Raw genomic sequence first — 25,675 nt, 5'->3', positions numbered from 1 at the left:
AGTAATTCTACATAGAATTCCGACATTTTTTATCAGGCGGGTAGGGTTACTGACCACAGGTTCATGCTCACCTTAAGGTACATTTATGTATTAATAGAGAACACTAAATAAAATAAGGTTGGTTAATTACCGATGTTTACTTGACTAAGGGCTCATTTTAGTAATAAGTTATACTTAAAAAAGTTGGGATTCTAGTTACCAATGATTGCTCGGCTGAGGGTACATTCACGTTAACAACTCTAAAAATTGGAAAAATATAACAGTCAGGATATGAAATGCTGATGCTTACTTGTCTCACGAAACATTTTATTAGTAATTAATACAATAAAACACCTTTTACAAAATGATGTATTATACAACGCACTGCGATTCCTTGCACTTAATGCAATTACTGTTTAAAAGAGGATATTTAATAACAAGGTGTAGTTTCAATTGATGTTTTAATATTGAATAAATTGACAGTTCGAAGCATTACGTTGTGTGGATGAAAAACGTTCAAAGTTAAGCTATGGCACAACGTGCGGCTAGCCAGTACAGAACTGTACGCTTTCATCAAATTTTTTAATCATTCCAAAACACTTCCCTACCACGCATCTGACTTATAAGTTGGCACAAATTGTCGCAAATTCACAAATCGTTGGTTCACTCTGTTATGTAGAACGCGTCCAGAATGAGTAACTTTACAAAATTTTATTTTCAATTTGAATTTTAAATTGAATAGAAACTCGCCGTGAATAAAAAATATTGTACAACATTCTCTACTGTTCACACTGGCCGTTCTGCTTTATCTTGCATCTGCTAATGATATGTCAATGTATATTGAACGTAAAAATTTTATCCTGTGACATAAGTGTCAGTGGCTAAGATTACAAAGTGGCTAAGATATCAAAGCTACACTGAAAAATCATGCTAACAATCCTGTCTTTATTAAAAGTGGCCATTGGGGTTGGACGACTTTGAGTGTGAAAGTGCGGTTGGAAGAGATCAGAGTCTCTCTCGAGTGACTCGAGCCGTCCCTTTAAGTCGAACAACGATAGGGGCACTGCTTCCGATGTTGTTGGCGTTGTGGCTTCGTTTGATTCATCGAAATCCAACTCATTGGAGAGGTGCGGCAATTGAGCGGTAATTCGTAGAGGCCTCAACGAGTTGGTCGCCAGGTTGACTAGTGAGTGTCTAGTTTTTTTTTTTTTTTTTTTTTTTTAGATTCAAAGGAAAAGAAGGTATAGATAAGTGTCTTATAGTGGTACAGTGATATTTATGGAATATGTACTTAATCAATTGAGTGGCTTAGGAGGTATGCATTACACGTATTTGCATATCTCGGATCTATACAATCAGTCGTCGCACAGTCCGTCTTATATACTTTACGTCACTTTCTTATTTGCGATTTTCGCTAAGGACTAGTGGTCGCCACCCGGCGAGCAATAGGTAGTACTATTAAATACTAAGTTGGAAGTCGGAGCTGTGCGCGAAATCTCAAAATTCAAATTTACGTAGAAACGATCTAATTTAAGAAAAATGATTATCTTAATATACAATGATTATTAAAATAATGCCCCGGATGGTAACAAACCCCCCCGTTTTAAAGAGTTTACAACAAATTTAAGAAAGCAGTGGTAGAGCTACAGGAGTCGGAGAAGTTATCACTCTCGATATAAATTTTTGCGGTCATTCAGTCATCCATTCTCGATTGACAAAGGTTCAGGGTTTTATGCACACTCACACTCTCACTACTTTATTCAGTGTCTTTCTATAATGTATATATTTTTTCACTAAACTTCACTTATGTTTTCGTGCACGCAAGTTGTAATGTTGTTTTGGCCCACCAGGTTCTCCAGATGGTGGTACTGAGACGTCACCTAATTCTTTTGAATTGCTTCGGAATGGTCTAGTGGACTTATCTGCTTTGCTAGCCTTGGTTGTCGTGATCTCCTGATCAGACCATGAAGAAGACTGTGGGTCGGCGGTGTGCTGAGGAGTTGTCGATGCCGGCAGGTCGAAGTGTGCATTAGGACGTTGGCGGCGATCGATGGCCTCTGTGTGGGCGAGTTTGAGTTGAGAAAAGTGAAGTTTCGTGGTAGCTCAACCCGTAGAGAATAGGTAGATACCCCCTGCCATATGAGCCGTGATAGAATAGGGATCCTCCCATTTTTGCGTGAAGCCAGCGCAAAACTGTTCTGGAGCCTTCGAGAGTGGGTGGTTACGTATGTAGACCAAGGTACCTGGTGGGTAGATAAGACTGGGTTGACCAGTCGAGTAGTGTTGCTTCTGGTACTGCTCTTGATGCTCTATAGCATCAATATACCACTTTTGTGGGAGTTGTTCTGCCAATTGATGGGTTCTCCGTTCCCCTGGTCGAGAGGTATCATGACCCAACAACAGTTGAGCCGGAGATGCCCCGGTGACGGCGTTGTGGTGATTTCCTAATTGGTATAATACTTTCGGTAAGTGTACGTCCCATTTGTTGTGGGATTGCCCGTGCAAATGTAGATGAAGGTCCGTAGGGTTGGCTCAAGGATGATAAATGGGAGTAGTCCAATGTTGAATTTTCCAACGCATACAAGCGTCTTGCCACTAGTGACCGATGAATAGTCGTCCATTGTCCGTCAGGATGACTCGAGGATATCCCCACCGACCGAAAACCTCATCCTTCAGGAGCTGGGTAAGCCGATGTGCCTCCGATGAACCCAGAGGAAAGGCCTCGATCCATCGACTGAAGAGATCCGTGACAACCAGTATGAAACGTCGTCCCCTAGAGCTCTTTGGATATGGACCCATTAGATTAATGGCTAGGATCTCCCATAGGTGTTGAGGCTAATGTGGTCGCATGGTAAGTGGAGCAGTGATTGCTCTTTTATAGTATGTGCATAGCCTACAGTCCCAGACATATTTCTTGATTTCGGCGTTCATCCCAGGCCAATAGTGGTAACCTTTGATACTGCGAGCCGTTTCCTCCATTCCAGGATGTCCCACGTGGTGATCGTCGTGGAACTCATAGAGCACTCAGGGTACCATGCTTTGGGGCACATAGACTTTCAAACTTGAGCCCTTCGTTGGTCGCTGCCACATCAAGTCGTCGACGACTCAATGACAAGACAAAGACTGGGTATCTGATGGTGAGAGAGTCGGGCTCTCTGCTGCCTGGATGATCTTGTGACCAAGTTCGAGACAATGCGGGTCCTGGAGCTGTGCATCTTTAATTTCATTTAGTAACAAAGGTGTTTCAACCACACATTAGACAGGTATAGTTGGGGTTTCCCAAGAATTTGTTAGAGGCAGTATCCGGTTCACATCGTCTAGGTTATCCGGCTCCTCTTCCACCGGATTCCGTGAGAGGAAGTCCGCCAGCTGGTTTTCTCGACCTGGACAGTGTTTGATGATGGGATTGTACTCCTGGAGTAGGATAGACCATCGCTTCAATTGATTTCGAGTTTCCTTAGCCGTGCGTAGCCAAGTGAGGCCCTTGTTATCCGTTCGCAAGGTGAATGGTCGATCCTCCAGAAAGGGTCGATATTTCTTAATAGCCCAAACCATCGCTAAGCACTCTTGCTCATCGCTATGATATTTTGCTTCACATGGATTAAACTTGGCGCTAGCATAACTGATGATACGACGCTGTCCATCGGGTCTGATCTGATATAAAACGGCTACCATTCCGCGAGCGCTAGCGTCCGTCTGCAAGACATATGGCCAACCCTCATGTGATCGAGCCAATTGTAGAGGTTTCGAGAGTTCTTTTTTAAGCCGCTCCATGGCTTCTTGAGCTTCTGGTGTCCATTTGTATGGCCGTTTTTTGCTAATGAGGTCCGAAAGAGGCACTGTTATTTTGGAATAACGAGGCGCGTATTCCCGGAGCCATCCACTTGTGCCAAGGAAGGACTGCAGCTGTTTTCGAGTTTGTGGTACTGGTAAACTGCATAGCTTCTCGACATGCTCGGGTAAGGCTTTGTTTCCTTCGGCGGTGACTTGATGTCCTAGGTATGTTAACTCCGACACCCCGAAGACACATTTTCCGATGGCTACTGTGAGTCCGTGGATTTGCAACCTCTCCAAGACAAGAGTAATATGTCTAATGTGTTTTTGCTGTCTGTTGGAATAGACGATGACATTGTCCAGGTAAACGAGACAGAACTTCCCCAGGTATCCGGTAAGGACTTCCTGACTCATTAGCCTTTGGAAGGTTTCAGGTGCTCCTTTCAACCCGAATGGCATAACTCGGAATTGGTAGCAACCACCGGTGTGTGTGGAGAAAGCTGTGTATTGCATACACTCGGATGCTATCGCTATTTGCCACTTGCCGCTTTTGAGATCCAACTTCGAGAACCAGATAGCTCCACCTATGTCCTTTACGGCGTGATGCATGTGGGATACCCGTTGAGAGGTGTCTTTGGTAATCGAATCTAGATGACTATAATTCACACAGAATCGCATGGTGCCATCTTTTTAGGGTGTCAAGACGACAGGGCAGCTATATGATGTGAAGGATGGCTCGATGATGCCACCAGCTAGCATCTCTTGAACTTGCTCCTCGATGAGTTCCCTGCGCTTGTCTGAGCAAGGATATGATGATAACCGGAAAGGTTGGTGTGGTCTGACCCGGACCTCGTGTTGTATGGTGCGAGTTTGACGTAACTTTCCCGTCAAAGGTCCAAAGACTTCTGCGTGTCCTTGCAACAGGCTGAAGAGGCCAGTACTTTCTCCTCCAGTGAATCCATGTTGAACCTGATTTAAGTTTAGAGCTGTTTGCTGATTCTCCCGAGATGGGTGTTTCACAAATGGGATAGTTATTCGTTGGCTTCTTCCGAAGTATAGCACTCCTCTCGTCAAATCTAAGATAGATTTCTCTGTTTACAGTGTTGTTAGACCCAGGACCATTTAATGTCGTAGATCTGGTGCTACGAGGAAGCTTAATTTGAATGACTTTCCCTGAATCCGTAGGTCAAGACAAACACTGCCGGAGGTCGTGAGAGTTGCATTACCACAGGCCAAATCACACTGTTGAGTATAGGGTGTGATCTTCTCCTGTCCTGAAAGTAGTGAGGGATGTACAAAATTGTCGATAGATGCTTGGTCGACCAGAGCAGCTATTTCTCGCTGACCTAGTCCAACCATGATTTTTTGTAGTGGTTGGCGGGGCATGCTGGTGACATTTATTGCCAGCGTCCCTCCAGAGCGCCTGTTGCCGGCTCCTCTGACTCCAGTTTCGTGTTCCGGGAGAGTTGAGGCTCGAGCAATTCAAATGGGACAGTCCTTGTGAACGTGGTAATCAGGACTGAAGTGGCACTTGGGTGGCCAAGTGTTTGGGTTGGCTCCAGTAGAGGTAGTCACTGGGGTTTGCTTGACATCCGTACCAAACTTCTTGCCCCGTGTCTTCGTGAGGTCTTTTTCGTCTCTTTCCAACTGGACTGCCATACTGAGAAGATCCACGTAGGTCTTGAATGTATGGCTTCGGAGAAACTGACGAATAGATGGACGAATAAGCTCGACGACCGTGGTATTTATTACTTCTTTCTTGGCTGCAGGACTGATTCTTTTAAACAGAAGGTGCTTCTCTTGCAGAAATGCTGCTACTGGTTCCTTTTTGGTTTAATATTTGGAATATAGCTCGGAATGTAGTTTTCTCTGGATCGCCGGACTGTCGAAACGTGCCCGAAGAAGCTCCCCAAATTGTTTGAAGGTGAAAAACAGATATTTATAAACCTGCCACCATTTTTCGGCGTCACCACGAAGCCCCTTTGTTGCTACCAAAGTCTGTTGGGTATCCAGGGTGCGATGAGCCTTAAAATAGAGTTCACATTGGGAGAGAAAGACCTCCGGATCTTCATGGTTGCAAGCTTCATATGTAGGTAGCTCGAGTAACTGCTCCTGAGCCCTTTGCAGAACTTTAGCTAGTAGCTCCTCGAGGCCGGTTGTGTCTATGGCAGGCATTGTATAGTGTGTTTTTTGCTTCCTTGTTTTTTTCTTTTCGAGCGCCACTAGGTGTTTCTTCCCACCTAGAAGGAGTTTTGCTTGACGGCGAGTTAGGCGTTTATAAGTCGGCGGCGCTGTTGGACTCGGTAACTCGTGGGCACACTGCTCGTGGGTACCCCCCAGCAGCAGCTGAGAGTTCTTAGGAGATGGCCCCTCGTCGAGCGCCAAATAGTTAAAAGCGGCCGTTGGGGTTGGACGACTTTGAGTGTGGAAGTGCGGTTGGAAAAGATCAGAGTCACTCTCGAGTGACTCGAGCCGTCCCTTTAAGTCGAACAACGATGGGGGCACTGCTTCCGATGTCGTTGGCGTTGTGGCTCCGTTTGATTCATCGGAATCCAACTCATCGAAGAGGTGCGGTGATTGAGCGTTAATTCGTAGAGGCCTCGACGAGTTGGTCGCCACGTTGACTTGTGGGTGTCTTGTTTTTTTTTTTTTTTTTTTAAGATTCGAGGGAAAAGAAGGTATAGATAAGTGTCTTATATTGGTACAGTGATGTTTATGGAATATGTACTTAATCAATTGAGTGGCTTAGGAGGTATGCAATACACGTATTTGCATATCTCGGATCGATACTTTCAGTCGTTACACAGTCCGTCTTATATACTTTACGTCGCTTTCTTATTTGCGATTTTCGCTAAAGACTAGCAGTCGCCACCTGGCGAGCAATAGGTAGTACTGTCAAATACTAAGTTGGAAGTCGGAGCTGTGCGCGAAATTTCAAAATTCAAATTTACGTAGAAACGATCTAATTTAAGAAAAATGATTATTTTAATAAACAATAATTAATAAAATGATGCATCAACTTTTTTTTCGTTAACCATTTTGTGTATACTGGGCTAACGCAATTTTTTTTTATTTAACTTACTTCTATGATCGTTGGTTATTTGCTGTTTGCACGCACGCAGTCGCAAGATCCTCAAAGGTTGACCGCAACGATGGTTATTATTATACATGAGAATACTCGTAGTGATGATCATAACTAGACTGCTGCATTTAATGTTGGAACCCAAATCGACGGGTTTTTTTTGGTCTCCTTTTGTTTACTTTTTATGTGAGTCAACAGTGGCCTGGATTGCTCTGGGTTTTCTCACACAGCTTTAAGGTGTGTCAAGTGCGATGGTAGCGGTAATACTGGTGATGGTGATAGTAGTAACAGTAAAAGGGTAATTGCAGTATCCGGTAATAATGGTCATTAACAGTAAATTAACACATTGTATACTTATATTGACCATAATTATTCGGTTACCGTAGTTAATTTAACTTAAACTTTATGGAACTAGAACATCTAAAAAAAAAAAAATTATGTAAAGATCGTTGATGACTGTATATTTAATATTTATTTACAATTAAATAAACAATTTGTTTGTACAAAATTATTTTTATAATTGCGCGACTCCTTCGAGAAAAATGTTTAATAATGCAGAGTAACACCAATACTACAACTTACTGCTCAGTCCATCTAATTACTAGTTTTCACGGAATATTTAGAAAAATCTTTGTGAGTAATAAATTCTACTCTTTCTTAGTACGTTTGATAAAAAGATTATTGGACCGTCTAAAGTTAATAAACTCGTAGGATTATCTTGTCAATATATTATTAGAGTATTTATAATTTTTAAATTTTTTGTTCAGATTATTCTCAAATTTTTAAGCAAATCGTCGTCTTGCGGCCCATTAATAAACAAAAAAGCTGTGACAAAATTGTGTTTCCACAACTCATGCAGGTCAAATCGTTGTCAAATAACTTTTTACATAGTTAAGTCTAATAGTTGTGAATATTGCAGTTTATCAGATCTACGATCTCTCTGTAACAAGGTATAAAAAGTACGTAAAGTTAAGTATCGATTATCAACAGGATGTTTTAAATTATCATATGAAAATGCGAAGAAGAGAGAAAAATGGAGAATAGGAGAAACAGAAAATTGTTGAGACGAGCCAATTGGCGGTAGGATGAGCTTGGTCAGTAAACTAACTAGATATTTGCTGAATTAGCACTGGAGACTTGTTCGAATGATAATTTAAAACATCCTGTTGATAATCGACGCTTAACTTTACGTACTTTTTATACCTTGTTACAGAGAGATCGTAGATCTGATAAACTGCAATATTCACAACTATTACACTTAACTATGTAAAAAGTTATTTGACAACGATTGGACCTGCATAAGTTGTGGAAACACAATTTTGTCACAGCTTTTTTGTTCATTAATGTGCCGTAAGACGACGATTTGCTTAAAAATTTGAGAATGATCTAAACAAAAAATTTAAAAATTATAAATACTCTAATAATATATTGACAAGGTAATCCTACGAGTTTATTAACTTTAGATGGTCTGATAATCTTTTTATCAAACGTACTAAGAAAGAGTAGAATTTATTACTCACAAAGATTTTTCTAAATATTCCGTGAAAACTGGTAATTGGATAGACTGAGCTGTAAGTTGTAGTACTGGTGTTACTCTGCAATATTAAACATTTTTCTCGAAGGAGTCTCGCAATTATAAAAATAATTTTGTACAAACAAATTGTTTATTTAATTGTGAATGGATGTTAAATATACAGTCATCAACGATCTTTACATAAATTTTTTTTTTTTTAAGATGTTCTAGTTTCATAAAGTTTAAGTTAAATTAACTACGGTAACCGAATAATTATGATCAATATAAGTATACAATGTGTTAATTTACTGTTAATGACCATTATTACCAGATACTGCAATTACCCTTTTACTGTTACTACTATCACCATCACCATTATTACCGCTACCATCGCACTTGGCACATCTTAAAGCTGTGTGAGAAAACCCAGAGCAACCCAGGCCACTGTTGACTCACATAAAAAGTGAACAAAAGGAGACCAAAAAAAACCCGTCGATTTGGGTTCCAACTTCAAATGCAGCAGTCTATTTATGATCATCACTACGAGTATTCTCATGTATAATAATAACCATCGTTGCGGTCAACCTTTGAGGATCTTGCGACTGCGTGCGTGCAAACAGCAAATAACCAACGATTATAGAAGTAAGTTAAATAAAAAAAATTTAAACTTGTTGAAACAGTGTTAATACAAACTTGACAATTTATAATTTATGCCCATGTAAATTTGATCATTTTCGCTTGACTTAATTATATTAACCAATTAATATTGTTACTAACGTAAATAACATGAAAGTTGATTATTAATTAAGATATACCAAAGTGAGATAGTCTGTTAATTAGTCGGTATATTAACTTCATATGATATACTGAATGGGCGTTCACAATTGCTGTTTTTTTTACCTTTATGAAATCACTGTCTTTCATTTCGTATACGTCAATAATTGTTCAGTAACTTTCAAATTTCTCTTACAAATAGAATGCCAAGCTACCTAACTAACCGAAAAAGTAGACAGAAAAAGTAAAAGGACGTCCCCCTACAGCGAAAGAAAGGTACTGGTAAAGGAGGACGACCACGTATTGAAACAAAAAAGGCCAGTTCGAGCACCTTATAAAGGCGAGCCCAGGAAATGTTAGATTATATCAATTATAATATCAAATTGTTGAAATTAGCAGTGAAGTTATGCCAAATTCATCTTGCTTGAAATGATTCTCATGAAGAAATAAGTAGAACATATCACTATATAGAAGAGATGGAAGTTGAAGATGAAAATGTACAGCCAAGTACTAAAATTGCTGAATACAGGCATTCTCCTTAATCGGCTCTTGCGTTTTATTGCGAACATGATTTTAGTAAGAAGTTGTATATAGCTCTAGTCAGGGATTTGTGTATCAGAAAATGTAATATTTACCCTTCTTACTCAATGATACAAGAAGAGATGAAGAATTGCCTCGTATTACCCTATGATGTACATACAGAAGTTGAAATTTGCGTTTCTTTCCCGAATATTTTAAATAAAACAGCGCAAGAACTCTGTTCTGCAGTAGCAACTTCTTGGAGCAAACAGGACTTACAACACTTGCAGCTAACTGTAACACTTGGGTTTGATAGCTCTGCTGGTCATTGTTACCCACAGCAAGGCTATACCGATTCAAATGTAATTAATCAAGATCCTCTGCAATCTTTGTTTGTTTCTAGTATGCTCATTGTTCAACTACAAAGTAGATCTAATGGTAAGCAAATTGACTGTTTATCGTTTGTATCGTTTGCACAGTGAAAAATGTGTTATAAAAAATTTCATGATTTAAAGAAGGCCTTCTTTAGAGTAACTTTAGTTGGGAATATAAATATTTCAACACAAGTAGTAAATTTTATATAATCGATAATATCTGCGTGAACAATGCAAAAAATTTTATACGAGAAAAATTTCTTGGGTCTTCAAAACTATACTCGTATCTTAATATCTGCCTTATCACTTTGTCATTTGATCTCTTCGAATATACGTTTTATACTATTCTAAGGGAGAGCAACGTCTAATCATCGGGCGTCCTTAATAAATTATGATGCTTGGTCAATAAAAATCGCTGTCTCAGCACAAAATTTAGGAATTATCGTAGAGATTATTTTAGTAATATAAATACTAAATTATTTTGTTACAGCTAATCGCACATGAAAGAATTCGAGCCCACAAAGTTATAGATTCTGCAGACCAGTACGAATTGCATTAGAGAAGAAAACGCTGGAGTCTATACTTACAGAGTACTTTGCAAACATGGATGATTAATGCTAATATTAAAGGTGAAATATAAATTGAAAAACTCTTTCATTCTCTAGTCCGTAGCACATGCAGTGACTGTAGTTAATGTGTATCTTTTGTGTGTAACAAAATATAGGATACGAGGTATTACTTTCTAATGAAAGTTGCAAGACGTAATTGTAATAATTAGGCAACATTATCGCACTGGAAATTTCAAAAAAAAAATTTTACTTTTTTCAGACCTTACACAGCAGGGTTTATTACTTTTTTTAAGTGACGCAAAACAATTTTTTATTTTTAATAAAAATCCAAACAGTTGGACGAGTTTGTCACTCACTTGCATTTGATGTGTCCTCAAGGTTGTACCTTCCAAGTTTGACCAATCATTTAAATGTAAATAACTATCATATACTCATAGATATTTATGCAAAAACACACATACCATCGTTTTGAGTAATTGAGTTAGCATGCACATGCAATTGGGTTTTCCACATAAAGTCCGAAATTGATTGCTATTGGATATTTTAATGAATAACTGTGTGAGAAAACTCAAATTTACAATGTTTCTTTAGAAATATAGTTGTATATTCAAAGTATTCTTAAATATAAATATTATCGATCATGAACGAAGTTGGCTTTTGTCAAATACAGCTATTACGTCTTGCAAAAAAGTTCATACTTTTAATTGTTAAGAAAAATGAAGTGTCAAATCAGTAACCTAACTATATTAGTTTGCATAGTAATATCCATATTATTTACGAAAAAGCAGATGAGTGAACTTAAATTGTACGAAATAGAATTTACGAAAAGTTCACGGTTCGAGTAGACCAAGTATTATCGCAGAAATTGGACTGCACACGCACGACAAATAAGTAGGAAGCTTAGAATTCTGGATGTTTTTAAAAGGGCAGTTTATATGACAGACCGTATCATTTCATTAGAGTACATTAAACAAAGACAACGGCCAAAGGCGAATCATAAAAACGTTCAAGACTTAAGTGGATTCGCGCGATCACAGTAAGTAAAAGCACTCATATAGTCTGTACAAAGTTCTGTTAAACTTGTGAATTTTAGTGTAATATTGAATAAAATTAGAGACAGTCAACAAGTAAGAGATTTCAAAAATCAATACAGGCATAATATTATATATTATTGTTAAAATATCATTATATCCTATTTCTCTATGTAAATGTAGTAATTACATCGGAACTTCCACAAATTACAGTTGTATTATACGCTGGGGGAAAAAAAAATACATAATGAATTTGTCATTCTGTATGCAGTATTTTAAATTTGTTATATTTACTAAGCAAAATAATTATTTTATTTTTAATCAAAAATTAGATTTAAACGTTCTAATTATTGAATTCAAACTAAACAATTTTATCTTGTTTCAAACCGAGAATAAAGTTACAATTCATTTATCGGCTTCTTAAAAATACTTTTAAACATTTGTGTACATCATCACGAAACTTTAATGATATCTTACATTTGATTAAAATTACGTCTTGAATTGTAGAGTAGTAAGTTAAATGATTCTTTCTTGATCACTTTAATTACAAAAGCGATGAATACTTTTCAATAAAATGTTGCCACTTAGTACATTTGATGCTATTATTTTGAATACCTAATGTAAAGTAAAAAATGAACTGTTTTGTCTCTTTACTATGGTATTAAAGCAATATTTTAAGACTTAGTATTACTCTGTTTAATGAATTTAAATACCCGTAATGGTGAGATGGACTGATTATTATGCGAACGTAATCAAAATAAATAATATAATTTATTTTTGCAAGGTTATTGGAGAATGAAACTATGTTAGAAATAAATGAAAATAGTCATGAAAAGTATTTTCATGTGAAAGTATTATTTATAATAGTTATTAACCGATGTCAATCATAAAATTATAAACATATACAGGAAGAACGACGATGACATAAGCGACACGGAAACGGAATCCGATTAAGAGTGAAATAAGCACGTCATAATTTAAAAGCATCCATGACATCATCGCAATTCATCGTATCTCTATTATTATATGATTATAATTATCAAAGGCATCAATTTGATCAAGCTACTTTATGTTCTGGAAAAATAAAGAGAATAAGAACGAATTTTCAAAACACGAAAAAAAATTCCAAATACCACATGAGTATAGAGGTTAATTTTTTTTTTAAGTCATTGAGTAGTTATTTATCACTCCCAGCCATAACACTTACACTTCTGAAAACTTTCTGAAGAAAAAAATTTTTTTTTTGGAATTATGCTTGATTGTGACAAAAAAAGTTACTTTTCAGACGCAATTTTAATATCTTATTTAAAAAATGAAGAATATATGTAAAATAAATATGAAGGTATAATACCAGCTCTCTAAAACTAATTTTTCAACAGAAAAAAAAAATTAAATTGAAAAATTTCTGAAATAATCCAAAATTTGTAGGTTAGGATTTTTTTTTTTACATTTCTCCTTAATTTTTTGTTACTCCTTGTCATCATACCCATAAGATCCAAAAATTTTCATGAAAAAATATTTTTTCTAAGGAAGTTGATATAGTTTTGAAACGAAAAATATCAGTTTATCCCACTGTGCGGCGTCTAAGAGAAATGCCAGACTAAGGAAACTTACTTTTTGAATACCCCTCGTAATTATAAGCAGACTAGGCTTAATGGACACAAGGATTGTGCACATTCTCGTTTTGTGAAATTTTTTTTACGTAAAATAAATTTCACAATCTTACAAATAAAGATCTGATATCTTATAGTTACTTATATGTATACAATATTGTTGTCTAAATCAACGTACGTTTTGGGCACATCTTATTAAGAATAATTAAGGCACAAATACTGTGCACAAAAATATATTTATAAAATACTTTGAAACCGTTAGGTGGTGAGAAAAGGATTGACAAGTGAGGACAACATTGGTTTTTAATAAATGGTCAATATAACGGACGTGTATATTAACTGTTCCTGAACATTGCGGGGGTGCTGTAACAGTAAAATATGTTCTGAATATAGTAAAGGAGAGTCCTGTTGATGCTTCAAAGTAACTGAATATTTTGCTGAGAGAGTGTGGAGGGGGAGACAGTTTTATTAATTTAAAATAACGAAAAAATACACAGAATTTTTTTTTATTTTGCAGAGGGTCGTGGGAGAGCTCTTAAAATTTGTGCAGGGACCCGCAGGAGGAGACGAGTTTTGGAGGATCCAGATACTATTTTATTAAATTGAAATAACAGAGATAGCTATAAAATTTTTCGTCATTTTACGTGCGAGCATCGGGGGTTAAGAGCCGCCTGCGGGCATGGGGGGAGTGGTAATGTGGAGAGTCCTGCCTGGATAACTTCATTATATAATAAGATGTGTATTTTTAATAAATTATGACTTTTTCCATTAAAATAAGGGTACAAAATCTTCATGCTGTATACAATAGCTTGCAGGTTTATCGTATTTTTATCAATCTCAAGCACTTATTTTGGAGCTTAGCAAAACAAATTTGATTTTTTTATATAACTTGCTCGATCAGCAAAATAGAAAGTTAATTGAGGCTCCCATTATGTGAGAAATAATATTGTTTTCTCTGTCGTAAATCAACGTCTCAAGAATTCACCAAAATGCAACAATTACTCAAAATTGCGAGTTATAACTACGAAATTAAAACATCGATATAATACTCTGAATACTGTAACATATAAATTTATTCAATTTTATAATTCTACATTGCATTTGGTCACTATCACGAGGGAAGAAACCGCGACACGTAACTAATTTAATACATGAGATCAAAGTAATAAATAAGGCTTTCACTAAATAACGATGTGAGAATTTTTTCATAACACTAGAGATTAAAATCAGTTTATTGGACGAGGTTGTAATCTCAATAAAATAAGCGTATTAAAACGATACTTGTAAATCCTCTAATAGGTACTATGCAAAACGTGGACGGAGGCCAGTAACACTCGAACGAGGCAACACAAGATGGTTGCGCAGCCGTAAAAATGAGGCCGTACATATTATTTAAACAAAGGGTTGACTCTCTAGCATAACTTGCCATGCCAAGGTAAGCACTGGCTCGCTGATAACCAAGGAGTGATTTTTAAGCAGCGCTTGCAGAGAACTCGAGCTCTCATCTCAACGAAGCTCCAGAGGAGACACACACACAGTTATAAGAGCGCATAAATCTATAGAAATATATTGTATTAAACAAAATCAAATGCAGCTAAATGTTTCACTGATTATGTAAAGTCAGTAAAAAAACAAACTTGAAACAAAAGTAAAAAGTACAATTTGATGATGGGTAAAAATACTTAAGCAAAATAATTAACAATTGTATAAAATTTAATGATATTGAACTATTACCTTTCTGATAACGAGTATTTTTGCTGTTACTTCCTGACTTATTATCCTAGGCAATATCGTAATGAAACTTTTGCAATCGTCTCCGCTCAATGAACCATTATCTCTTCTCTCCTCTATTTGATCCATCTAAAAGGAGATTTGCGTCTAGGATAAAAAATAACATTAGATTTATTCTAATTTCGCGTCTAGTATTTATTTATCCAATTCTTTCTCTTTCAGTCCTAGTTACAGCACTTGTAGACAGCTTCTTGATTGGAACCGCAACGCATATACACACTTGCATACTGGTGCTAGCGAATACACTCAAACACGACGTGCTAGCCTCTCACACTAAGTCCGTATAACGGAAGCTCTGGATTAGGTCCCTATTTGGACTCTTAACTTTTCGATATTTTACATCCTGTATCATGACGCTCACAAGATATTTTTTCGCTCACCTGTTTTCTCTTTCTCTTTGTCTGCTCTATTCTACCACTACGATCTCAAATCTCTACTCTACTATTTTCTGCTCTATTCTACACACACTTTCAGGTCTCCAGTCTGTCAGGCCCAACTAAATCTTACTCTGCCCCACTCTACTATGCCCTTTCTCTAGGTAAAGCTACGTGTATTGTGCAGCCTAGTGCCTGCGCCAAACTATAAACCCCATGTACATTCTATCAAGTCCAGAGATGTCTTCGAGAAATCTCGTCTTTTTGAAGCTACCACAAAAATTTGGTACCATAATATCGTTCGTACATCCTCTCTCTCTTCTTCTCTTCCTCTCTCGATCTCAACCTAATGTATCTTCTAGGACTTCCTCAGTGTCAGGCCCTTTGCGTCGAAGAGACAAACATGAATCCAAGATACTGGTCAGAAGTTATGAAAATAGAAGCTTATTCAAAAAATCAAACTATAGCTGACATAATCGAAAATTGATCACTTTATAAGATATTTTTTACTATTAAGTTCTCGCTTGGGTGTTGGTGAAACATTTCGAATTAAAAAAGTATATTGATGAGTAAAAACTTCAAAACTTTTGCTTTGCTTCACAATGTCTTTATTAATCACAGACAGCTATTTCGGCATTTACGCTTTTGTCAGATGCTCGACATACACTGAATGGTCTATGTACATCAGTTTGCTTCAATCTAGTACAAGTGTTATAAATATAGTTGTCGTTCTACAACTATCAGTAAGCGTATATTCTACAATATATATGTATTCGTGTATATGTACCTTATGAGACGCTGTGTATTGCATTTTCTACTATCAGAGATAAAGTAAGATTAATTTGATCGTTTGTAATGAATGTATTTTGTTTTTTGTTATTTCTGTTTCTACTGTCTCAAATATTCTTTGGTATAAAGTCTAATGTTTAACAATCAAAATACACAATAAATAGGATGATAGAGCCAAGTTATAAAGATAAGTTAGTCATGCTGAACATGGCTTTAAGATATTTGTTAAATATCTAATACTTAATATTTGCTAAATTTTTTTCTCAAATTTAATTTTGATATAAAATACAAAAAACTAATAATTGCAAGATGCGTTAAAGTAATAAAAAATACAATAAAAGTATTTATAACCTAGAAAAATCTAATCATATAATCGTAAGAAAATGTAAGAATCAGGAAATTGAGATTTTTTAATTTTATAATAATGAACTCATAAGTAATAAACCCAAAAATAATATAAGAAAAGAACAAAATGTTTAAAAAATTCGAAGTCTAAGATAAAAAAAAAAACTAGTAATAGGAGAATCAAAAAAAAGTCATCTAATAAAATACGATAATCTTATAACACATGTAATATAAATTAATTATGTAAACGCAAATGTATCAGTAACAGCTCAGAAGGCAATATATCTGAAAGAAAGTGAAAAATAGCAAAAATCAGTGAATATTAAAACACAAAAATTAAATTAATAATTTGACGTGGGTATCATTGGAAAACCAAAATTCAACGAATTTTTAATGTCAAATGAGTACATAAAGAAAACAATGCAATAGCCTTAGCTGTTATTTTTTATAAATTATAAATAGTCTAAAGCATAAACATAATTCTATGTATTCTTAAATAATGCATTTTTAAAATTTGCGGTCAAATTTATGATTAAAAAAAAGTTTTTGAAATGTTGCGTACGATAGGATATAGCTATGCATGCGTGCGCCTTTACTGGCTTGTGCCCAAAAGGTAGGGGGATAGAGAGGAGAAGTGATAGGAAAGGGATAGCAAAAGGACAGAGTAAAGGGGAGATTAGCTAGAGACGTGAGAGCGAAAGGACCAAGTCAGTGAGACTAGAATACAGGCGCAACTTCCCTCAACTATAAGTAATTCTAATAAAGCATAAGTTAATAACAAGTCACGCTTTTATTTACGTTGAGGAAGTTTACTTTGCACGATTTATTAAACTACTGATGAAAATTGATAAAGGTCTGAAAATGTTTGCTTCTCACTTTTATGATAGCTTTAATGACAATAACAAAATACAAGAAAAATAGTAAATATTGCAATAATTCCTATGTAATAATAAAAATATATTATCAATAAAATTAATACTACTTACATCTAATTGCAATAGACAACTTCAAAACTCGAAACAGGTGCAAGAAGAAGTAATAAAGCTATGTATAAGATAATATATTTGTATGTATCGTGTGCAAGACAAGCCAGCTAAAATTTTTATCTGAAACTGCTGAATTTTTTGTAACTTGTAGTATAACATTTAAAAATTGTGTATAATTATTGTGTGTCGTCACATAATAATTGAACACGGTGTGTATCAGTAATAGTATAAACTGTACTTAATATACTATTTCAGAAATTAGTCTTTCAAATAAAGTGTCTTCTTGATCGAAAACTGTAACAGAACCAAAATCAAATGTATGCATACTTCCTCATGTGCATACAAACAGCTGAAGACACTTTTTCAATACTACAATTATTTTGATACTGTTTAAGTCATTTTTAACTTCACAAAATGGTTAACAAACATTTAATTTTGTCATACGTAACAATTTAAAAAAAGTGACACCTTAACCAAGCCTCGAACCTGGACCTCTTTCTTGCCAAGAAAGTGCGCCACCAGTTTTTCCACCTAGGTCCAAATTAACGTTAAATAGTACCAGAAATATTAAATTTTTGTTTTTAGTTGACGATGTTATCATACAAAACTGGTATTGAGTTCTAGGATTCGATTTTTTATTGGCACCTTTACTTGAAAGATAACAAGCTACAAAAACAAAATTTTTTTAACAAATTTCTGTACAAAATGATGCGGAAAGGTGAATAGGATAAATAATACGTACATGTAAAACAATTTCTTATAAATTATATTTACCTATCTGAAATGATATCAGCCAAACTATTGGGATCCATGTCACTTAGCATCTCAAGATCAGTGTTACCTAGGACAGATAGTTGAGAAGGCTCATGATGTAGAGAAGATACTAATATTTCAATTGGCATTCTGCAATCGTTACATTTTTTATTGATTTTTGAGACAGAAGTTTGAGAACAACGATCGGTATCATCGAAGAACATCAGATGAGGTGTTAAAGTTTTTAGTTTAACTGCAGTCCATTTTTCATTTTGATCAAGAATCATTAAAGGTAACTTTTTATCTAGCGTCGCAAAATATTCTTCATCATCTATTTCAGTACCTAAAAAGAAATTTGTCATCAACGTAAGTCTGATACTTAATACTATTTAATATCAAAGGACAAATCACTTGTTTTTATTTAAAAATTATCACTGATTTGTACTGTGACGGTAACAATTAGGTGTCTTCAAAACAACTTTTACATTATTCTTAAAATTATATTTACATTTATTAAGATCAGAAATATTTTTTTTAGTTACTATTATAAAGTTGAAATTATTTTTTTTCAAATCCTGTGAAAGTAAAACAAAAAACTGCATCTATCCCCAATACAATCAGAAACATAATATAAGGCTGTAACTCTTTGGGAAAAAACAATAATCATCGTAAAACTAATTTGTGTACGAATTGTCGTCGTTATATTACTTTTTTTATTTATATTGTAATAATAATATTATTAATTCTTATCATAATAATTTTTATTGCTACGAAAATAGGTATTATTATAATTATAATGCTTAGATACTTCAAGGCCCAAATGATGGTCGATATTCGATTTCAAAGACTCGGGTGGTAATGCTCTTAAAACCTTATCAAAATTACAGTTTCATTACCGACAGTAAAAATAAAGTACCTCTTAGTAGTCAATCGTTGTTTAAATTTTAACAAATATTGGTTAATAAAAAATAGGTCTTGTATTCTTGTTGAATTATTGTGCTTTGATACAAAGTTAAAATATATTTTTGACAACACTTACAAAGATAGTAATAAAGCATATTTAGGAATAAAAAAAACTTAATGATCCTGACAAAACAAATTTCAATGAAATAAATTTATTGACTTTAATAACAAATACACAAAGAAACAATTACGTAACACAAATTGCACCCAAATTTCATATTCAGTGTCTTGTAAGAGTAAATTGTACTCATAATTTACTAGTTTAGCTGATCGTTAAAAAACTTAATGTTGTAATCAGAAAAATTGCGAGTAATAATAATGATTAAATAGTTTTTAAATCTATTGATAAATAACATACGAAGTCAATATACTTTTATGTATGTGTAAAAGAAAAAAAATGTATTTGTAAGTTTTCAACGTTTATAAAACTGAAAAAGGATCGAGTTGATAATACAGATAAATGTAATATTGAATACTAATAACTGTAAGACTTGTTAAGCGGACCAATCTTTTTGAAATTAAAAAACTGGAATATACGAACTCAAGTGATCCAAGATATTTGAGAGAAAAATCTGTATAAGTGCAACATTTAGAAAGAATCGAAGCATTTATTTATTTTGACTACATAAAAATACAATATACTGAAAACAATTAATTCAATGGATAATTATTAGAAATATTGTATATTTTCATCAACTTAAACAATATTACCACCATAATAGGTACAAATGATTTAAAAGTATATTACAAAAATTTTATTAAAAAAATTATTCAAAATGTTAGATATATCCACAATTTAGTAGTCGTTATGTTTTCTAATCACTAAGGTTATTGGCCTTCATTATATTACGGGCACACATATATAATACACACATGTATAAGCAGCGCCTATATAAGACCTGTGCAAAAAGTTTCAAACTGTTGTATTTGTCGCTTTACCATCTTGCGTGTACTCACTGTCGAGTGACGTGTACACGATTGTAAGTTTCAGTAAAAATTTAAAAATTGTTTCTGCTTACAAAATTTTATTTGCATCAATTTTTACGTTCGTAGATTTTGTACTTGATAAGGGCCTTTTTATTTTATAACTGTGTAGGAAAAAATGTTGTTAATTACTGAGAATGAAAAAAAAATTTAATAGGATAACCAACTGAGTTATTTTTTTTTTAATTTTGAATTTCCAACTATTTCTCTAGTATGAAACTCTATAACATACGAAAAAATGCACACCTATGTGCTTTTCACTGAAATTATGTAGAACCTCAGTTCAGCTTGTTTTTATTATTTTTTTTTTAAATATATTTTACAGACATTTCGGAGAACTATGCTCAGTAGCCTCTGCAGTGCTGTGTTACTGTGCATATATATGCTATCGTCATTGGCATAGTAAGAAACCGTCTCAGATTTAATTGTGAAATCAATCACTTACACAGCAAAAAGGACCTTATTTTGCATGGCTTCTAAACCATCAGACCACGGTTGAAATACACACATGAGAAATTAGATTTTCAGAGGTGCGAGTCAAGTTAGAAAAGGCTGAGTCTTGAACTCGTGAGCATGCGTTACCAAGCCCCTCGACCTACAAGAACTGCGTCTTAGCCACTGTGCTACCGTGGCCGTTTAGTTTGTTCTTGTATTTTTTTTTTTTTTTTTTTTTTTTTTTTTTTTACCGGATCACCGCGACAGCTTTTAGGTCAAGTCGCCGGGGCGACCCACCCATCACCCATGTGTGGGGGTGTATTGCCCCACCCATTTTCCAACTTTTTTACTGATGTTATACCTAATCCATGGGCACAGTGTGGAGTAACTTCCATGAAACACCTTGCCAGTTAAGCTGGCACTCACTGCACCAAACGATGCATCGGATCCACTCGCTTCTATGTAGCCTTTCCCCGGATGAACTCCATGATTCAGGACGTCCACTCCTCACCATTTAAGCCAGCGTTCTCTGGCAAAGCATCGGATCCAGGCTAATTAGCATCCCCCAAGAAGCCCTACATTTCAGGGACCACTCCTCGCTGGTAAGGCCGGTGATCCCTGCCTGGCACATCGGATCCACTAATCTCTAACTCCTAACAGTATTTCGCATTCACCCAGACCGGGAGACCTGTGGAGCATGGAAAAACCTTGGAGTTACTCTGGAGGAAAATTCCACGAAAAAACCCACCCTGAAATAGCCGGGGTTACATAGGAACTTTTCCCGATGAAAACCGTTTTTGAAAAAATTTGCATTTACCGGGAATCGAACCCACAACCCCTAGAACAACGTTGTATTAGTAACAAGCACGCTTACCACTGAGCCAATGCCGCTCCTAGTTTGTTCTTAAATTATTATGTATAAGAATATCACTTTAATCAGAAATTTACTCTTGTTTTGCTTTAAAAACGGCAACAACTTTTTGACTTATCGTTACTGCAAATTTTTTTGCTTTCATACATTGCAACTGGCAGCAAGAATGTTGTTTAATGTGGATATCCATATTTTTTGTAAGATATTTTGAAAAACATTCACTTGAAAACTTTATTCTTTTCTAACTTTAACTTGAAAAACTATATTTCATCTCATTCGGATTTTACATGAAAAGACAGCATCTTTGCCCAGTAAAGTGACTATTAGCCTTACCGTTTACCTAGGCTTTACTTTTAAATGAATTTAAGCTTAGTGGTATATTAAAAACGATGTTGCTCGTAGTGCGCGCACGATATATATCTAAACCAGAAAATTATTATTTTGTTTGTTATTTATTAGTCCAAGACGAATTCTTTGCCAGCTTTAGGTATAAACTGGATTTAGTGACGTCGTACTAAGAACATATAAAAAATATGCATATTCCTGCACAGACAATGCTACTTACCTTTTTGCAACTTTTAAGGTCGGGACACGTAAAAGTATAATTGAAAAAGTAGTGTAAGAAGCTATTTGTTGAATAGCGTAGTCAGCACTGCAGAAATAAGTAGGTTATCACAAGAAATGTAGTTGACAAAATCTTTATTCTATTAGATCGAAACTGAACTTTTTTCGTTGGAACTTGTAGGATACAATCGACTAGACTTATGATGTAGTAGGTTATCAGAATTTTTGATATTTCTCTATAGTTTTTTACTAATTTCTTTTGCAGTAGCGTCAGGAAAGACCAAAATGAATTAGAAAGTAAATTAAAAACTAACAGTTGAGTCAGAGAAAGCAGTCTGTAGTGTGTGGGAGCCAAGATAGAGTAACACTTAAACTCAGTACAAAATGAGCATTTACGCTTGTAAATAATCAGATAATTTTCTTAATCTCGTTTAGAAATAGATGAAAATTTTATGCTTCAAAGGTTTCTACGTAAAACTGCAATTTGAATGTTAGAATACCGTTTAAAAGGCGTTCAAGTTGCTTATACATGCACGAACTGAGAGAAGGATTTGTCAGTAATTAACTTAAATGTTAACTGTTAACTAACGTATAATGTGTATTCCGCGTGGTGCCATCTGGCGAGGCGCAGGTTCCACGTAAATATGGCATGTTAACTATTCACATACCGTCTGTGTCAGTTAAAATTTAAAAAGTTGTAAAGAACATGTAAACTAATTTTCTGTTAACATAGTTGTACGTTGATAGTAAACAAATCTTTCTTTCAGTGGATGCTCATACTCGCTAACGGATTTTAATATATATTGATTTATAAAATTTAAAACATTTGTGCAGCGGCTAGACCATTTTAATTATCATAAACGCATACAGTGCCTTTAAGTTCCATCAAAAATTTACGTATGATTAAAATTATTTCTTGATTACTTAATATTCGTAAGGGATTGAAAAATTAATATTAAACATTTGTGTTCTAATTTTAATATTGGATTTGAATACTGGAATAATTGTTACTGGAATAGCATGTTAAATGTCTTTAAAATGATGCGATACATTTTTGTGTATACAAACGAATCTTATTAATGTGTATTGTTGACTAGGTATAAATAAATAGAGTTTAAAAACGTTTTGCAATTTCAATGTTGAAACTAGTGTAAGTATACAGAAAAACTAGCGAAAAGAAAAAATGAGAACATTTAAACTGTACCAACGTATTTTTGTCATCTAAGGCTTACGAAGAATTTATTAATGAACGTAAAAAATTTTTGTTGATACAATGAGAACTAGAATTAAAAGTATAAAGAAGATGTATGAAAATGACTATAACTGTTCACGTTAGTATGACCTGGACAGAGGCGCGCGACACTCGCAGCTCAGTGAGTTGCCAATAGCGATCAGAGGGGCCTGGAGGGGGCTCACACGGGTCCGCACTACCGCAACAATACCTTTCTTGACATTGAGAACTTACGAGATCCCGTTTGGTGTGTATATGTGTGTGTTAGCCCTACTCCTGGCTCTCTCTCTCTTTAGTGGAGACGGCTAGAGCTCTTTCCGAGTGAACGTCTCGGTCTACTCTCTGGTTAGAAGCCAACCAGGACGGATTCCTTCTCGCTTTGCCCGAGTTCACCAGAAGAAGCAAATTAATGTTGTTGTTTTAGCCAGTTGCCAGCTCAAAGGATCACCCCGGCCACTCTTTCTCGCTTTGCCCGAGTTCGCCAGCCTCAGTCCAGGCATAAGTATTTTCGTTAGATTATAATTAAAATCGGCGAGATCGAATTTCATATCGATTCGTCGTCTTGAATTTAAGGGGGCTCCAGCGAGCACTGGTACCAACCCAAAAACTATTCGGTTAGTTGGTATCACTTCTGTGAGTATAAATCTATATATACGTGTATATATAAGCGAGCACCATCATCTATATATATGATGTGTCCGTACATATGGTAAACAAACAGGAGCTTCTGTCACGTACAGAGCGTTTTATTTAGAATTAGTTTTTTTGTGTTATAAAAAATGAAAGAAATCACACATCACTGTAAGAGTCATCAAGACTTGCAGGATGCTGAAATGATTTTGCAACAGCAAAAAAGAAATAAAAAAGTAATTGATGATAACAAACAAAAATTAATTGTATTAAAATATATTATTAATGATAAGATAATTTATAGAATGGCCAAAGAATCGATATCAATAGAAGTATTAGTAGATGCATATAAAAAAGATCCTACAAATGGCATCACCTCATTATTATCTATGAGTGTAAATAATAAAGTAAGAGTTATTTCAAATAAAAAAATTATTGACGCAATTTTTGATAAAATAAAAAATAATTGCAGTTAAAATTTTTCAATGTTCTATTTTATTTAAAAAAAAAAATATGTGTAAGTAATCCATAGGAGAACACGATTAAAAAAGAGTTACAAATGACATGAAACTTATGTAAGTACTTGCAGTGTAATTCTGAAATATTCAAAAGCGCGCGCCTTACAAACAATAAGATGGCATCCCGTCATGACCCTGCTAATTCAATGACTTGATCAATACTTTACAAAATATCTCAAATATTTCCAGGGTTACCTATATTTTTGAAGGTACCATCTGAAAGCTGAGATGTTTTTCTATAAAACAGTTACAGTCCTGACATGTAACTCCTCAATTATTGTTAGAAAATACCGATGTTTTCACGTTGCTCTATGAGAGGCTATGTATAATGTACGAACTTTGAGAGCAAATATCTCAAAATTTTCCAGGGTTAGAGGGGTAAATCAGGACACCGTTGGAATCAGCGTGTTTTTATCTATCAATTAAGCTACCTGTGACTTCCTAACTCCTCCCGCTGGAGCCCCCTTAAACTAACGAGATCGAGTTTCATATCGACTCGTCGTCTTGATTTAAGCGAACTTTTCAACAATTCAAGTTGAATTGGTTAAGCTTCAGCTTCTTAAGCCTTGCTTGTTTAAATTCGAATGAGAATTGTGCTCGCGTCGTGATTTTCCTCGATGCTAGCGACATTCTTCTAGTGCGATTGTATATATGTTTATATTAATGAATGAATCACGATTTTTCATTTGTTATAATTGTGAAGTAAGTCCATCTTTATTTTAATATGGCCTTTTTCGCTACTATTAGTCGATTCGCGACTCGACTAACAAATTAATATAAAGTATTAGCCCAAGTAATTCGAGGCTCGCTAAAGGCATCCTTCTTTAGCCGAGCAAATTACAGCAAAATTTTTCATGGTAGTAGAGCGTGGGTAGTAGTCGAAAAAGAGAAAAAAAACAAAAAAAAAAAAAAAACAAAAAAACAAAAAAAAAAAAAAAACAAATTGAATTAATAAATGTATTTTCTTTCGCATAAAATCCAACATCGCATCTATCCAAAACAATCTAGAAGAGAAAGGAGAAAGCAGCCAGCGTCGGCCAAGCAGTTATCGGTCTCCTCTTTGTGCGGGTTTTTGCAGACGGAGCCAACAGCGTCAAAACCACAGATTCCTTGTCATCGCCCCGCTGTGTACTCTCACAGCCTTTGTCTTCGGTCTGGACGGTAGAGTGAGCGGGGAGGGACAGGTAGAAGCTGATGCTTGGTGAGCGCAACG

General features: G+C 35.2%; 1 protein-coding gene across 4 annotated transcripts in view; it reads right to left on the bottom strand.

The window, feature by feature from the left end:
• Positions 1 to 25,675, bottom strand: part of LOC106641666 (uncharacterized) — a 180,643-nt gene that overhangs the window by 18,781 nt on the left and 136,187 nt on the right. For 3 of the 4 annotated variants that reach the window (XM_089592317.1, XM_089592315.1, XM_014356163.3), the window contains exon 3: positions 18,288 to 18,609. In XM_089592317.1, coding sequence (XP_089448443.1) covers positions 18,288 to 18,609 — 322 coding nt within the window. Of the gene's footprint in view, positions 1 to 17,563; positions 17,640 to 18,287; positions 18,610 to 25,675 lie in introns of those variants that run through there. The other variant, XM_023391787.2, reaches the window with a different exon arrangement.

The sequence above is a fragment of the Copidosoma floridanum genome, unplaced genomic scaffold (assembly GCF_036245765.1).
Source record: "Copidosoma floridanum isolate Cflo_tuat_1 unplaced genomic scaffold, Cflo_Japanese_pri ptg000016l, whole genome shotgun sequence".
Classification (NCBI taxonomy): Eukaryota; Metazoa; Arthropoda; class Insecta; order Hymenoptera; family Encyrtidae; genus Copidosoma; species Copidosoma floridanum.
This window is presented reverse-complemented; position numbering and strand designations above follow the sequence as displayed.